The sequence below is a fragment of the Balaenoptera musculus genome, chromosome 6 (assembly GCF_009873245.2).
Source record: "Balaenoptera musculus isolate JJ_BM4_2016_0621 chromosome 6, mBalMus1.pri.v3, whole genome shotgun sequence".
In the NCBI taxonomy this organism is placed as follows: domain Eukaryota; kingdom Metazoa; phylum Chordata; class Mammalia; order Artiodactyla; family Balaenopteridae; genus Balaenoptera; species Balaenoptera musculus.
In genome coordinates, this window is record NC_045790.1 from 15,250,207 (window position 1) to 15,267,419 (window position 17,213).

Consider the following 17,213-nt stretch of genomic DNA (forward strand, 5'->3'; position numbering starts at 1 on the left):
CGTGCAAATGCCCATAAAACATCTGCAACCCTCCAAGTCCGCTGATGCCAACACACGATCAGCAGAGGTAGGACCCTGCCTGCTCACTGCCGCTCACGGGGAGGGGGCTGCCTCCGCAGACCAAGACACACGGCCTCACGGCTGGGGGAGTTTCCATTTGATTCTAGGGCTCTCCGACCCAGAGACCAGACGCCACAGCCCTCAGCTCTTTCCCCGCTCCCCAGCTCCCAGGGGTTGCCTCCTGCCCTGCCGTGGAATCGGGACCTCTGCCCGGGCCCCTGCTCTGACCCGCGAGGCCCGGCTCCTTCCTCTCCCTGCTGAGCTCTGCTGGCTGGTGAGAGCGGCTTCTCCCCGCAGGGCCCCGGTTATGTGAGCCCTCTGTCCCTGGAAGGCGGAGGGGGCGATGCAGAAGGGCGGAGGGGCAAGAACACGTGGGGACAATGGCAGCAGGGCCAGAAGAGCGTGGCAGCGTCTCAGACCACAGCCGAGGAGGAAGATGGGGAAGACGAGGAGGTGGCTGAAGAGGACGGTGAGGAAGGGCTGTTCCAGAACAGCCAGCGCCGCTTGGGCTGCCGCTTCAGGTGGAGACAGTCCTCCTTCTCGCGCTCCTTCCGGGCCCGCTGGTAGTGGTCTTCCTCCTTCAGGTACCAGACAGGCGGCCACCGGTGCTTCTCAAAATACTCCTGGTTTTCTGCAGCAGAACGCAGTAGGGCTTGATGAGGAGGACGTCAGGAGAAGGGGCAAGAGGGACTCCCACCCTTGCCCTGCTGCCATGGGACCTGCAGACGGCCTTCGGTCCTGTCAGGACCACATCCCTTCACGGAGCCCCCTAAAGAGAGCCAGGTGCCCAGGGAGTGGGGCCGACGGTACGTGCCGGGGGAAAGGCATTCCCACTTGTGCTATTCTTCAAAGACAGAGGGAAGATCTACACAGGGCTTTAGTGTGTGCTGAGAATAAAGTAGGCTGAGGCAAAGGATGAGGGAGAAAGGGCAAGCAAAGCTGTCAGCAAGAAGATGCTCGGCTTGCTTGGGGCGACAGCAGAGGCAGCTGGCAGAGCTGAGGTTTCGAAGGGAAGTGGGGATGGGGGCGTTGCAGGAGGTCAGATGGGAGGGGAGGCTGGACTGAGGGGTTTGGACCTATTCTGGAAGGCCGGGGGGCACCACGGGAGTTTGGAACCGGGGGAGTGATGCGATTGGAGCTGTGCTTTAGAAAGAAAATGCTAGAAGGGTGAAGAGGAGAGAATGGGGGTGGGAGAACTGGCAGGGTACAGCGAGAAGCTGCTAGCGGGCAGGGGGTCACAGCAGAGTGGAGGGCGCCCAGTGAAGACCTCAAGACGGAGCGGCAGGAACTCGGGGAGGCCAGAGACACCTCTCCCTGGAGCCCATGCGCTTCCTGTGGGCCCCAGGACCTGAGACATCAATTAAGCAGAGGCCAAGCTGCAGGGACCCCAGAGGATACCCAGACCTGTGTTGCCCAGGCTGTGACTTGTGCCCACTCCTAGGTTATGAAATTAATGTCATGGGTCATGAGCAGCATTCAAAACAATTGATATATTTTTCTACACGTGTACTGGGTCACAAGATAAAATGTATTGCTTATTGTGGAGTCTGATCCAAAAAGGTCTGAAAAATACCAACTGTAGTCTGACTGTACTTACGAGAAACAGAAGCCCAGAGGAGCAAAGTGAGTTGCCCAGGGTCCCCGAGGGAGCCCTGCCCTCCACGCCAGCACTTTTCCCGGGCCCCCCTCTGCCTGGCTAGATGCACCTCTGCAGGCTGCTCCCCACCCACAAGGTCAAGTTAGGCCCAAGGGTCTTCAGCAGTCTCCGGGTGCCCTGGGGTCAGGTCAGAGATTTGGACCCAAGCGGAGGGAGGAGCACAGGTGCAGCCGGGGGTGCTCACCTGGGGACATGGCCTTCATGTCTCGAGGGAACTTGCGACACACGTTGTTGTAGTTGGTGCAGATGTGGTGGAGACACCAGTCAGCCAACTGATACGCGCAGTGGAACTGGGAACAGACGGGAGCGCATCTGTGCTGGGACCCCAGGGGCGGGGTCTGCACACAGACATCTACGGTTGCCTTCAGAGCCAAAGCTTTGGTGCAGGTGGGCAAAGGCCCTGAGTCACAAAGACTCGAGAGGCACCTCAAGAGGCAAGGCCACACAAAACCATAAGGGAATGACGCTGGATTTGCTCCTTGGCACTGTCACGACCACCACCTCACCTCTGACCTGTCCCCGGCAGCCCCAGAAATCCACATTCCTATGCGGCGGTATCCTGCTGTGTCTGCCCTCCTCAGATATGACCCCTCGTCCTCCCCGCTGTCAGGGACCAAAGCAGCCTGCACTAAGGTGCTGACAACCAGGCTTAGAGAACTGACTTCCCAGGTGTGTCTGCCATGCTTTAACTTCGTAAACTAATCTTTACTGGTAGAATTTCTGGCACCCTGAGGGCCAGTGCGGGAGATTTTGCTTGCCTGTTTGGGAAAATGGAGGTGGGAAGTTCATTTTAGATGGAGAGTCCTCAGTGTGCCTTAAATGACCTCAGCAGGCAGCAACCACGTCTACACATGATTCTGGGCTTCCCTCCCCTGTCCTACGGTTTCCTGAAGTCTCTGTCCCTTCCCCCCATGGCCAGCCTCTCCTCTTGGTGGGGCAGGGTGTATCCTCTGGCCTGGAGGATGAGATGGGCTCTGCCCACTCAGGGAACCAAGTCTGACAATGGGTTCCCTTCCTACCCACCACCTCCCAGCCCCTCCCCATTCGCTGCCAAATGGGCAGACAGAGCCCAAAGCTGAGAATGTTGGAGAGATTCCTTCCCCTGCCATCCTACCTGAGCCAGTTCCAGGAACACAAGGACGTCCCCATCGATGTCTACCATCATCTGAGTTGCTTCCATCAGCCCGGTCACTGTGTATTGCTCTGTGACACACACACAGCCAGGAATGGGCTGAAGAACCACAGGAGTGGACAGGCACTTGCTTATCCCCCCTGGCAGGGGCCCATTGCAGGGCAAAGAAAGATCAGGGCCAGGGGTAAGTCCCAACAGGCCAGGAAAGGCCACAGGAGATATAAGTCTGCTCCTACCAGCGAGGAAACTGGGATTAGAGCAAGACTTTCCCGGTGGAGTGGAGGTGGGAAGTGAAGGAGGAGATCAGAATCACCTAAAAGGATTTTTCAAGCTACATATGTTGCACCAAGTAGTTATATAGGTGGGGTGAAAGCCCTCACCCCCCAGAGCAGCCATTGAAACTGATGGGAGAGGGTATTAAACCTCAGGTTTGCTGAGAACTATGAATTAGAACTAAGGATTAAATCAAGTTGTTCATATTGATTTAAATTTTGTAACAAATTGTGTACTAACCTTGCATTTCATGTTAAAACGTTTCTATGGAAGAAGTAAACACTCTTAGTCCTGAATTTTAACTGTATCACTATGAACTCATAAAGTATTTTATCTTTAAAAATATACTTCCCAGCTCAGTCCATGGAAAAGACCTAGAAACAAGAGCCATCCCAATAGCAAAAGCATCTCTAATGCACAGATCGCAGCCTTGAAATCCCATTTCCAACTACAAGAAACCAGGACTTCTTAGAGAAATGGCTGATTCCAGGTCTGGGGCAGGAAATGTACAAGAGGAACCTGGAACATCTTGTCATTCCAGATAATCAGAAAGCTCAGAGACTCTGCAGCCAACTGGAAGAGACTCCTACAGGCTAAGGGAGCAGTAGGGTATTTGAGCTTCCATAAAGCTAATTGCAATTATTTGAAACCAACTGAGTATGTTCAAATCTGAGAGTTCATAAGCTTACTTAATAATAAGAAACTAATTGGTCACTCTCAAAGGATAGGAAAACAAATGTATCTTGAAAACTGGTAAATAAAAGAATCAAGCATTCACCTGCCTGTTCTACATGAACTATACCACTGGGTAAATGAACACTAGGTGAGGGCAAGTTTCTCTCTTTTTAGAAGTATTCCAACAGATAAAGAAAAAAATGACTGAATTGGAATATTACCATTTCACAACACCTAATAAATTAATGGATCCAGGCAATGACACTCAATGGTTGCTAACGTCCCAAAAAGAGAGAAAAGCAGACAATCTATGCTTCTTGATGAAAAACAGAAACAATGTATGAAGTAGTCTTACCAAAAGGAAACTGAATGTGAATCTGATCTAGCCTCTAGATCCAATGGCCAGTTTACAGGAAATATGGTGTACTATAGAAACGCAATCAGTAAAAAAAAATCTAGATTTCCTAGATCAGTGGGGTTTTTCCAACAAATTACAAGGGAAAGTTTTTTTTCATGGACAAGGTACTTATAGATTAAAAAAGAAAAAACGTAAAGCATATATAAAAAATAAAATCATGCTATAGTGTTTAAGGATGCACATTTGGATGATAAAACTATGAGGAAGTGTAAGGAAGTGAGGCCATAAAAAATATCCTAAAAAAGAGTAATAGGCAGAGTCATTCCTCCTGGGGACGGGGGTAGGGCCCGTGGTTGGGAGGGACAGGTGGAGGGCTTCTGGTATGGCCGGCAAGGGTCCCTTTGCTTTGTAATAATTCATTAAGCTGACCATATATTATGTGTATTTGTGTTATATTTAACATTAAAAAAAATTTAAGCTTGGGACTTCCCTGGTGGTGCAGTGGTTAAGACTCCACGCTCCCAATGCAGGGGGCCGGGGTTCGATCCCTGGTCAGAGGACTAGATTCCACATGCATGCTGCAGCTAAGAGTTCACATGCCACTGCTAAGCCGCAACTAAGGAGCCGGCAAGCCACAACTAAGGTGCCCACGTGCCATAACTAAGGAGCCCACCTGTCACAACTAAGACCCGGCGCAACCAAATAAATAAATAAATGTTAAAAAAAAATTTTAAGCTTGAATTAATAACTTCATAGGAAGCATATATCACTAAACACAAAGCACCACTTATTACACCATACTTGGCATTTTCCACTGATCCTTGACAAGGTACATACACAACACATTTTTTAAATATGTTTTTTGGCACGTATGGAGCATTTCACTGGAAAAGTCATTCAATGTTATTTTCTATAAGCCTTTCCACGCAGCAGTGATTAACATTTTTAATCGCTACCTTGTGAAAATTACCCATGTGTGCTTAACCAATGGCGCCTATTTGACTTGTTTCTGATCGCCTGCCATGATGAAACAAACTTAAACACCTTTATATGTTTTTTTCATGTGGGTCAATTCTTTGTAGATAGCCTCTCAAACGTTGAATTACTCGGTCTAAGAGTTTGGACAGTTTTCTGTGCTCTGGGAAGGCCACAGCACTTTTTCATGGATGGCCATGGATGACATATTGTTGCAGCTCTGATCTTTATTATTTATTTATGTATTTATTTATTTATAGGCCACACTGTGTGGCATGCGGGATCTTAGTTCCCCGACCAGGGATCGAACCTGTGCCCCCTGCAGTGGAAGTGCGGAGTCCTAACCAACGACTGGTCTGTCAGGGAATTCCGCAGTTGTAAGCTTTAGAAGCCTCTCTCTCGCTCCCTGCCCTGAAGCCCTCGGTGTCCCCTGGACTCCCTCTGCAGAGGGAGTTAAGGCCCTTAATGTTAAGGCTCAGCTCCTAACATTTGGTTCTGATCAATGATTTCTCCCTTCTTCCTGGGACCAAGTCCCACCTTTCAACTCATTTCTCATCATGGGATCACTGCTTCCCTCATAGCTCAGTCCCAACCTTGATCATCTGCCCAGGGCCCCAGCAGCTCTGACACCGGGTCCTTCCCTGAACCTCAACTCAGTATCTGAGGCCCTGCTCTCTGCCCCCTGACCCGCCCAAGAATACTAACCTCGACATCAACACCAGTACAGGTAGCAACGCCAACACCAATGCAATGCAAATGTCGACTCCAACATCAGCAGGCCCCAGACACCCCTCCTCGGGATGGCACCATCTCTCCTGCAGCCCTTGGACCCCGAACTCCTGCTCCTTGGTCTCCCTCCTGCCTCAGTCCCTGCTCCAACCCATCTCTGGGGTTGGTCCCTCCTGAAAGCTGAGCTCGAGCTCTCAGGATCTACAAGGAATCAAGGAATTAGGAGTGGCAGGTCAGTGTCTGCTGTCTATTTCTAGAAGAAGAAAGGGAAAGTGAAGGTGGAAGAGAAGAAGGAGGAAGAGGGAAAGGAGAAGAAGGAGAAGGAAAAGGAAAGGAAGGAGGAAGGGGAGGAGCAAGGGGAGAAATGAGGAACGGTGTTCTTTTCTTTCTGACTTCTTAAGCTTGCATGAGTGCGGCCAAGCTAATAAGAACACCAGGCCCTGGCGTCTGCTGGAGCCCACTTTGCTGGGCCAAGATAACCTCTGGAGAGAGCCTACAAGGTGCTCCCACTGAGGATCCCTCTCACACATTTCCTTACATCCATGTCCCCACCCAAACCCCAATACGCACCGACGTATTTCACTTTATGTAAACGTATTCCCTGGGTGCTCGTGGCCTGTCCCCTAGGAGGAGACAGGTGAGAGGAGAAATCATGACTCCTGGGGGTCCCCGACTCCTCCTCCCGGGAGGCCCCGGAGCTTAGTTACCTGTGAGGGCGACCAAGTGCGGCAGGCAGAGGCGGTTGGCCAGGATGATGAGCTGCATGTCGTCCAGGTCGGGGCTGGAGGTGAACATGCCGGTGTACAGGTATTCCAGCACGGCCCTCATGCAGCTCTTGCTCGTGTAAGGAAACACCACCTGTGGGTGGGAAGGAACAGAGCAGGCTGCGGTGAGGTCCAGCTGTAGGGAAAGAGGAACTCGGTTCCGAGGGACTCAGAAGGCTCTGGCCCACCTAGCTGGGCTACTCCAAACAGGCAGCCACCCCTTCGCGGCCCCTGGACCTGCTCAGAACCCCCTTCCCCAAAGGCTGGTCTCCCACAGCAACAGCCTGTGCTGAGCCCAGCTGCTGAGCACCTATGAGCAGGGCTCCAACAGCTTTTAAGAGGACCTGGACTCTTGCTGGCATCCTTCCGACTTGGAGGATGTGTGCAGGAGTCCTTCTGGTCACCTGCACCCAGCCCCTCCCAGCCCTTCAGGGAGCAGTGCAAGTGGGATGCGAACGAGCAAAGCAGACACCAGCTGGTGTCTCCGGGCTGCTTGAAGCTGCTGCTCTGGGCCTCTGGGATCTCTTCAGAGCAGCACCGACACAAAAACTGCTTTCTCATTGGACGCCGGTCTCTCCAGGCTGCACTGGGAATCAGCTGGAGCTTTACAGCTGCTTCTGTGGTAGTGGTGGACCCCGCGGCTTTGGAGAGTCCCCAGCCTCACACTTTTGCACGTCCCAAACCAACTCACGCTTCAAGGAGCAGAGACGACTCAAATCTGAACCCCTCCACTTCGCCTACCGGAAGGACGTCCTTCCCAGAAATTTTAGGAAATCCCTACTCTGTATCATAGGACGCTCTGCTGCACTGTTCTTCGTCCAGCTTTTCATTCAAGTGTTTGCTGAGCACTGACTAAGGGACCAGCGCTGAGGAGGGTACTCAGCAGAAGTAAAAGGCCCAGTCCCTACACTCAAGAGAAACCACAGACCAGCTGGGGAAACGGGGTGTGGACCCTCAGAACTTGAAGCCACTGCACAAAGAAGGACCTTGTTAATTGCAAGGCTGAGTGATGGACAGTCAATGTTGCAGGAGTTCAGAGAAGATGGAGAACAGGGCCACGGCCTGGGCTACTCGGCTTGGCTGGGAGAATGGAAAGGCGAGAACAGACTTGAGAGAATAGACTTAAGAGGATATTTCTAAGGACACACTGATAGGCCCCTTCCAACTCTGCGTTTCCAGTCTAGGTGCCCAAGAAAGCAGCGGTACCAGTGAGAACAGGGGGTTGGAGTGGCCCTGATTAAGGGAAGGGTGATTGCATGAAGTGTTTCTTTCTAGTTTCTGTATTCTGATGCTTTGAAATTTGGGGCCTTGCTGACCCTAGAGGGACTTCCTAGAGATAATAAAGGACTCACCTGAGATCATGCCTTTCATATGCAAACCAAACAATCCAGAGCCCACACCCCCACTTATCTCCTTTATCTGCTCTCACACTCCACGCCTCTCTCCCCCTGCCCTAATTACCCCAGGGCCAGGTACTAGATGACTCAGGACAGCCCCTATGCCCCAGAGCCTGAGGAAATTATTCAAACTAGCCAACCCTAAGCCTGTTTACCCTGCTTCACCTGTTCCTTCCCATGGAAGAGACAATAAAGGCTCTTGCCCACAGTTCCCCTTACTCCCTCTGCCTCATGACCCAGCCTGGTGCTTCCCTGCATGCCCCCAGATGCCATGTGTGCCCCTCCCGTTGAGATCTGTGAGTATAACAATCTATCTTTTTAATGGCAGTTTCTTCCTGATCTGTTGGCGTCACCATACCTCAATAATAATAAAACCTACATTTAAAAACAGTGATGGATTCAGTTTGGGACACACTGAATATTTTTCTAGTTATTTCACGTGGGTCCGGGAGAAAGCAAGGTACAATGTATAGAGCCAAGGAATCAGAAGTCTTGAGTTCAAGTCCTACCCTCTTCCTTTCTACTTACAGAGCTTTGCATAAGTCGCTTAACCTCTCAGGTCCTCACCTTCCTTACATGTAAAGTGGAAGGCTACGCTATAAGAGTCACGTGTGAGACAATATAAGACAACGAATCGAAAGTGTCTTCTAAACTGTAGCGTTAAGATGTTACCGTAATTCCCTATCCTGGTATATTGGAAAGTCCTTGGCTGTGGGAACCATCTCATAAACTTCTCTCGGGCCCATCACTCAGTGGTTTGCACACAGTCAAGGCTGAAGAAAGTACCATTAAGTGACAGATGCCTCAGATGGGAAGGGAGTAAGTTTCTCTCTTTCCCAACCATTCCCATCCTAGCCTTACCTCCCTGGTGGAACTCTCCACAAACGGCCCCCCAAACATGGCAGCCATCCAGTCACAGCTGGAAATCAACAGGGGCTTGTGGGCGCTGATGGTGCCATCATCCAGGATGAAGGTCACATCTGTCCGGGTGGAGAAGAGGCATCACGTGAGCACGTGGGGAAAGAATGTGGTACAACCAACCCCAAGGGTCAACAGTGCGCCCAGACAACCTGCTTGCTTCTGAGCCACAGGCTGTGAAGTACTATGTGACCACGCTCTCAGGCTGGGGACACTGGGCTTCAGGAGCAGAGCCACTGTGTCTCCAGGACATCAGCAGCTGAGATGACTTAGAATGCTGCTTGGACCTCAGAAGGCTCCTGGAGGGAACTCCCCTGCCTCCTGGACATCAGCTCCTAGGCACGTTCCATACCTGAGAAGGTGCCTTTTGCCAAGCACTCCTTAACCCGGTTGGTCCGGCGGACGTGGAAGGCCTTGGTGATCTCCTGGTTCATGAAGGCCTCATTGTTGAGAATGTTGGCCACCATCATGCGCAGATCAAAGACCTCGAGCAGCTCAGCAATGTGGGCGATGTGCATAAGGTCCCGCTCGTTCTCGTCCAGCTCCCCTGTGTACAGGTACTTGAGAACAGCCCGGAAGGGCCCCGGCTGGATGGAGTTGTCCATTTTCACCACCACCATCAGCCGGGATTTGTAAGTCAGTGGATCCTCTGCCATCTCTTCCTGGATGCTCACAAAAGCTCTGCTCCAGGAAGACAGCACTCGACCCCTCCCAGGCAGGTACCCTGTCCCGTTGCCCCGTAAGATCCCGTCGCTAGTTGAAGCCCGGAGCCCAGCGGGCCCGGAGCCCCCGCCCTCCTCCACACTCTCGCACACATCAAAGCTGGCTGCCCGAAGCAGGAAGTCCCGGCCGTGGTGGTGGTGGTGATGGTGGTGGTGTTGATCAGGGTGACCCCGGTGGTCCTCCGGGCAGGGGCCTCCTGACCCTGAGGGGCCCCCCAGATCCTCCTCACTCAGGTCCATGAGGAACAGGTCGTAGAACTTGGAGGAGGAAGTGGAGAGGTAGATCTTGTGGGCAAAGATGCGCACACGTTCCTGCAGCACCAGGATGACGTCCGCGCACAGCGGGTCCTCCAGGAGGTGGGCGGGGCACTCCTCGCTGCTGGAGGGGGGGTCGGGCACCACAATGATGGGGGGAGGCGGCTTGGGGGGCAGGAAGGGCGCCTGCAGCAGAGGCCGCTGCACATTGCGGAGGTGGGACTTCCAGAACTGCAGGTGCCGGCGGGAGATGAGCGCTGCACGTATGGCGTTGTCAAAGACGTCCTTGATGCCGAACTGGGCCACCACGCTGGTCTCGTAGTAGGGGATGCCCAGCTCCTTGGCCACCTCCCGACCCTTCTCCGGGGGAAGGATCTCATTGGGCTTGATGGGCCTGGCAGGTTCAAGAAGGGAAGCCAAATTCATGTTGGTGGTAGAGAGCGGGGGGCGGGGAGAGGCAGCTCTCTAGAGCCTGTCTGTTTTTCACTAGGCTGGAGGGTCTCTGCTCAGGATCCGTGTCCTAAGCCCCATTCCTGCCCTGCTCATTTCCACTCCCTTCCTCCTCTGTCTCGCTAAATCCTACTAGTCCTTCAAGGCTCACTTCCAATCCCCTCTTCTTCCAGGAAGCCCTCCATATCTATGCCAGGCCCTGGTGATCTCCCCAGCTCAAAACAGTGGTAGCGATAACCACCTCTCTGGCAATTAGCATGCAACGTGCCACGTTGGTTTTTAACATGTTCACCTATCAAGTTCATCTCCCAGCAAGATTATAAGCCCCTTTCATGCAAAGACTCCCTCTCCTTCTCTCCTCATGATGCTTAGCCCAGTATGGCCCACTCAGTGTGTAACAGATGGATAGCTGGATGGATGGGTGAATGAAAGAATGAGAACTCTTGTTGTCTCCCTACATGAGCTAGCTTCAAATGGAGGGAGAGATGTGAGGCTCAGTGGATTCCCTCAGGACTGAGCAGGAAGCCGGGAGACACCCCCCGCACCCCCTCTGCCGCCTTCCCCTCCCTAGGCACCAGCACCCCCTACCTAGCCAAGGGTCTCCTGGCCCTATTGACAGCCTCCAGGTCGGCGTAGCGCAGGTCCAGCTGGCAGCCCACCAAGATGACAGGTGCTCGGGGGCAGAAGTGCTTGATTTCTGGGTACCACATGGTCTTGACATGGTGGAGGGAGTTGGGGTTGGCAATGGAGAAGCACAGAACCACCACATCGGATCTGGCGGTGGGAGAGTGAGGTTACAGGCAAAGAAAGCTAGTGGTAGGTTCCCTGCCCCTGGAACGAGGGAGAACACACATACCCACCTGCACCCCCTACACTACAGTCCCACGTCTGTCATATGGATCTGCTCACATGATCTTACCCAAAACGTATAATAACAGCACCTCTAGTTTATGCACCCCTAACTTAGCATTTTAGAGCTTTCAAAGACTCTTGTTTTGACCTCACAGCTATCCTGTGAGTTAGAAATGACCACTTTTTACCATCTCATCTGCGAAAACTCATCTCAGAACAGCTCTCCTAATTGCTCAGAGTCGCAGAGCTACTGCTTCACAGGGTAGGACTCAAACCAGGCGTCCTGATCGCAAACCACCCAGGCTGCCGCCCCCTCGAGGCTCTGCCCGTGCTGCTTTCTCCACTCCTTCCTCCCAGGCTCAGTTTCACAGAGTCGCTTCATACCTCGGGGAAAGCAGGGAAAAGCCATCCACTTGGCTCCCCGCAGGCAGCCGGGGGCCTTCCCTACCTCCCATAAGCAAAGCGACGGTCTTTGTGGTGATCTCCAAAGGTGTCCCAGAGGCGGAGGGACACGCTGACATCATCTACCACGTCTCGGGAACGTTCCAGCACCTGTGGGGGCAGGGAGGGGGACAGGAGTCTAGGGCAATGGTTCTTGGAGGCCCTGCGTGCCTGCTCACTCCTGAGGGTCCTGCAACATGGGGGCTGGAGGGACACCTAGTGCCTCCCAACGTGTGCCGTAAAACACCTTCATCCAGGTGCCATCTCTGCAGACTCACTAACAAGAGCTGGCCAGGAGGTGAGAGACTCTCAGAGGGCAGACCGTTATGGGAGTGGACGGGATCTCGCAGGGAGCCTGCCCTTGTTCCCAACTGTACCTGCCAACTGGACACTTCCGAGCCTCTGATCTTTTGGTGTCATTAGCTGGCAGCTTCTTTCCTACCGCCAGCTCTCATCTCCCCAAAGCACCACCCCTTTCCCCCCTTCAGGGCTCCCCATTACTGAGGGCTATGATTCCACAAGATGCTATGCATATGCTCTATGCACAAGAGCTCAGCCATGCAAAACACAAAGGGCCAAGGACCCCTCCCCTGTGGGGGGGCTCCTCTCAGGCCTCCCTCCCGGGGCTCCGTGCTCTTCAGCTACCTCCACCCGACCCCTAAGGGGCTTCCATGAGCTCAGCACAGGCCCCGTTTGGAGTGATCCCTGGGGAAGAAGCCCAGATGTGCGGTGTGGACGCCCAGCCTTACCTCCTGACACACCCGGTACTGGTCGATGGCCCAAACTGTGGGCACGTGGGTGGCGAGCAGCTGGTACTGGGTGAGGGTGGCATTGCAGGCCCGGGCACAGATGAGCCTGGTCTTGCCCACAGCGTTGTCCCCCACTACCACGCACTTGATGGTCTCTACGTTTGGCCTTTCATAATCCATGTCAGAATCCATTAATTGGGACCTGAGGGAGAGGAGAGAAGCGGTGAAGACAGCTTTGCATGCCAGCCCCCGGAGGGCCGGGGCCAGCTGCTCTCCTCAGCCAGGGCTGTCCCCTCTCCAAGCATCTGAGCGGAGAGGAGGAGGAAGGAGCGGGCGGCTTTCTGGGCAAGAGCTCTGCAGGGGCCCGAGGACACGGGAGCCCCTTCAGGCTGAGAGGCGCAGCTCCACCAGGTGAACCTCTGGTCTCCCTCCTGTTGCCACCATCCTGCGGTAGGGCTTCGGGATGGGGGGGATGCCTGAGAGAGATGCCAAGGCGGAGTCTGCCCAGGGCCAGTCCCCACCCTCCCGGGAAGAGAAGTGTCTGCCTAGGAAGCTCAGTCATCATCGGCTCTCCTTCTCCAGCCAGCAGGGCTGTGGCAGCAGAACAACAAACAGCTGAGAGAAGCGGAGTCACGGCCAGGTCCCCACCCCTTCCCAGCATGCCCGAGGGCAGGGCCGCTTTAAAATTTAATGGACTTGTCAAAGCTGGGCAGCAGCTCTCCTGGCCTCCACCTTTGTCTCTCTCCCTCTCTGGTTGTGGATTTCCAAGCCCCAGCCTGCCCATGGCTATCCTTCAACCCCGGCCCCCTTTATGGAGATGCCAGAGTTTTTCAGCCCAGGCTCTTTGGGCTGAGGAGGCTTCTGGATGCACCTGAGCAGTCCACAGGCCTCCCCTCTCCTCCTCTGGGTCTGTCCTGTTGCCTACGTGGCTCACTCAGCAGCAGGCCCTGTTTTGAGATGGCAGTGGGGGTAACTACGGGCCTGGGATGATACACCCCACGGCTAATAGACCAGTGGGCCTTCCCATCCCCTACCCAGGCCTACCCTCCAAGCATCGTGCATCCGGTTTCAGGGGAAGTGAGATACGCTCCTTTCCGCACTTCTCCTTCCTGGGGAGGAGGGTTCTCAGGCTGGAAGCCCCCAGACACTGGCAACCCTGGAAGGAAGCTCGCTAACTTGACTGCATGGGTAATGGGGAAGCAGAGAGTCAGAAACTTGGGCCTGAATTTCTGGGCAAATATTTGCCTTAGTTTCCTTCTGTGTTGGGTAGAGAGGAAGTGGCTTGCCCACCCACAGAGAGGGATTGCTCAAATTAACAAACAGAAGTCCCTTCTGTAGTCAAAATGTCATGTCAGTGTTTAAAAAGCTGTCACCAGGAGGGGGCCCTCGGCTTGAAGGGGCTTTTGCTGGCAGCCTCGCAGTTGGCGTCCACCTCCTGGAAGAGCTGAAGAGAGAGGGTCGGGGTAGATGCAGGCGTTATTAGGAAGCTTGGTTTTGCCAGGGTCACTGGCCTGCCCCTGCTCACATTCTCTGTGCGCCTGAAGTCAGCTGGGGGTTGGAGCAATTTGGAGGAATCCTTCCTAGGCCAAGGAAGGCTGAGCTCAGAGGAGTCCTGGAGGCTGCCCAGGCACCCTCACTGCTGAGCCATCCAGCCCAAGAGTCAGGCCACCATGCCGGGCTGTAACTGGATGCCAGCATGCAGGAATGCAGACCTGAAATATCCAAGTAACGATAGCAACTGGGATTTGCTCGAGTAGATGCATCTCAGCCACCTAAGCAAAAAGTACAGCAAGGACTTTTCAATGAGACAAGCGCCTCCCCCTTCTTGGAATTTTACAGGATCTAAACAACAAGGGGTCTCCGTGCAGGTTCCCCCCCACCCCCCCGCCAGTCTCCAGCGCAACCGTCTGCCTCATTCCTTCTCCTTCCTCTGCCCCTGCTCGCCCTCCCCAGCAAGCAACCATGATTCTGCCGACCATCTTGCCTCCCCGCTGCTCTCTCTCCTGAACTGAGGACCGGGAACCCCATGTTGACAGCTCCTGGTCTCAAGTCAGGCAGCGGGGAGGATGTGTTGGCGCTAGGAGGAATCTTCTGGGTTGTGGTTTCTGTTTTATCGATTGAAGAACAAAACAGGTAGAATCCCAAATACAAATACATGCAGCTGTAGGAGAAAGATAAAAACCTACTAGCCCACAGAACTTCCTTCTCAAATTTAGATTCCAGCAGCACGGAGGTGTGTAGGCAGAAGGGGGGATGAGGAGGTACGGAGCAGGCACATCAGTTCTTACATCCGGGAGCAGCTGGATGGCGAGGAGGGTGTCAGAACACCAGCAGAGCAGTTCAGTGCTGGTCCAAGATCACCGAGTCTATGATTCAAACACTCAGGCACACCTTATGCACCTCTGTGGTTAAGCAGGGTACAGCTAACCAACAAGCGGGAGGGCGACACTGTGCTGTGAGTTTAGACAGCAGACCTGTTGGGTGCTGCTCCAGCGGAGCAGCCCCTCCCCATCCGTTCCCCAGCTGCCCCGAGTCCTTCCCCAGCTTGTCCTTTGACTTCCTCCCGACTTTTATCATTCTCACCCAGTCCACCCCTGTGCCAACTGCCTGACTGGCAAACTTCATTGTCAGATCTGGGAAAGGGCAAATCACTTCACTTCTCTGGGCCGCAATCTGCCCTTCTGGAAAATGGGTATGAGGGCTCCCAAAGAAAGTCTCCTGAATCTTGGTAAATCCACGCCAAGAAAGCCTGGGCCAAAAGGAGGTATTTGCCTTCTTATGTAATGTGGTATTATATAATGCTGGATTACATATCTATATGTGTAATTATATCTCTCTTTAAGATACACACTGGCCCAATTAAGCCAGCAGAACTCTTAGTCTAATCAGGCCTGTCTTTAAAAGGACCTGTACTGGAGATATGGTGCCACTGCCAACAGTAATGTAATTTTTGCTCAAGAATATTGCTACTTTACTGTATCACTGCTTATATACAATGGCACAACCCACTCAGTAAGCTTCTCAACTTCCCCTTTCCTTCTGGCACTCTCTCCTTCAATGACTCTAGACTTTTCTGCACAATTGCCTCATCCCCATTCCTTCTGAGCCTCCTGACTATAACCTCCGTACACTATGGTTTCCTCGCCACCCTGCCCTGGCTATCACGACCCCCAGGCCACTCCTTTCCCTCAATGATCCCAGCGTCACGTAGGTGCTCCCTTCCCACCCCATCCCACGATCCCTGTTCCCTTCTCCAAAAACAGGCCTCCTGCCCACTGCTCTCCCAGCTCTTTGAACTCAGGAGAGGTCAAAATGAAAGGTGTGCTCAGATTAGCTGCAAACCTCACGGGCTCCCAGTCCCACACCCACACACCTACACACACTCTTTGCAGAGCCCAGAAAAGCCCCTCTTTCCCTCCCACAGCTGATAGGAGGCTTGTTCATCTGTAGCTGCCCTAGTCTGGTTGTCAAGGAAACAACAGAATCTCCCTGGGAGCCTGCTTTGTCTCCTAGCAACCAATACCCCACATCCTGCATCTTACACAAAATACAAAATATCTTGAAAATGAAAGTAAAAATCAAGGAGGATGTATAGGATCAGGAAAAGAAAAGCAGAGAGGGTGGCCTTCCAATTAAAAGAGGCTCCCACCCAGGTCACTGACATTGTAACATGGGGGAAGGCAAAGACATGAATCCCTCCACAGACCCGATGGGCAGCAGGGCCCAAAGGGATCCTGAATGGTCATATTAACAAAAAGTGCAAGCCTAAACACAGAATAAGCCTCTTCAAACATCAACAAACAGCCCTAAGGATTTCTCCCAGTAGTTTGGCAGAACTCAGACGCCCAGACTGCAATGGAGTGTGTGGAAAGAAACATCTCCAGAACAGCGAGCAAAACACATTCCATTGGTTTTTAACGGAAACATTTCCACCACTCTGGACCTTTTTTCCTGCACGCTGTTCTGCACACACATGCAAAATAAAAATTAAAAAAAATTTTAAATGGGGAAGGGGGAAGGCCACGACACGCCACGGCAATCAAGTCATCTTCCTTTCCCTAGATAAACCAAGAAAATGTTAGTCCCCCGCCCCCTAAGACCCCAGCAGCCGAAGCTATAGCCCAGGCAAGAGCGGAAGCCCAAGGGAAGTCAGGAGGGGCGCAGACAGGGCCCGGGAGGACGCAGAAGGGGGGAAGCGGCGCGTTTCCAGAGGCTGCTTGCAACCCAGCCATAACAGAAATTAATCATTTACTTACACCGCTACATGTGACGGGGTAATTTCTAGTGTAAGGAACACATCTCTTCCTGCTAAGCACGCTCATTTTAGTGAAATGGCTGGGGTCACTCCGCGCGTGCAAGTTAGGACGATGCCGGCGCCGTCGCGCTGCTGCCGCTCTGGTTCCGGGCCCGGTTCGCGTTAGATCAAAAACTCTGACAGAGCAGCCCGGGCCGGACGGCGGGCAGGGAGCGGCCGCGCGCGCGGCACTGCAGCCATTGCCTCTTCCGGATCAGCATGTCCCCGCGCCCCCGGCGCCCAGAGTCATGGAGGCACGCCGGAGCCTGGCAGCTGGCGGCCGCTCCGACCTCCGCAGCTGGGCCGCGCCGCCGCCAACGGTCCTCTGGCTGTGGAGGCTGGAGGCAGCGAGCAGGAGTGGGCTAGAGTGGCGAGGCCGCCACTGCTACGCGCCCGGGCCCGCTCCGAAGGCGCGGCCACAAAGACGCCTAGCGCCGCAGTCCCAGGGACCGCTCGCGACCTCCTTTTTTCATTCACAAAAAAGGGAAAGAAAAAAAAAAAGAAAGAAAGAA

General features: G+C 53.5%; 1 protein-coding gene across 1 annotated transcript; it reads right to left on the reverse strand.

Moving 5' to 3' along the window:
- Nucleotides 1–102: 102 nt before the first annotated feature.
- On the reverse strand, nucleotides 103–17,184 carry RHOBTB2 (Rho related BTB domain containing 2). The gene is made up of 11 exons (XM_036855695.1): nucleotides 16,664–17,184; nucleotides 13,933–14,119; nucleotides 12,408–12,609; nucleotides 11,666–11,769; nucleotides 10,954–11,139; nucleotides 9,291–10,309; nucleotides 8,882–9,000; nucleotides 6,567–6,717; nucleotides 2,832–2,920; nucleotides 1,902–2,007; nucleotides 103–691 (listed from the first exon to the last, which is right to left on the reverse strand). The coding sequence occupies exons 2-11, from the start codon at nucleotides 14,103–14,105 to the stop codon at nucleotides 474–476; spliced, it is 2,367 nt and encodes a 788-aa protein (XP_036711590.1). The 5' UTR covers nucleotides 14,106–14,119; nucleotides 16,664–17,184; the 3' UTR covers nucleotides 103–473.
- Between the last annotated feature and the right edge of the window lie 29 nt (nucleotides 17,185–17,213).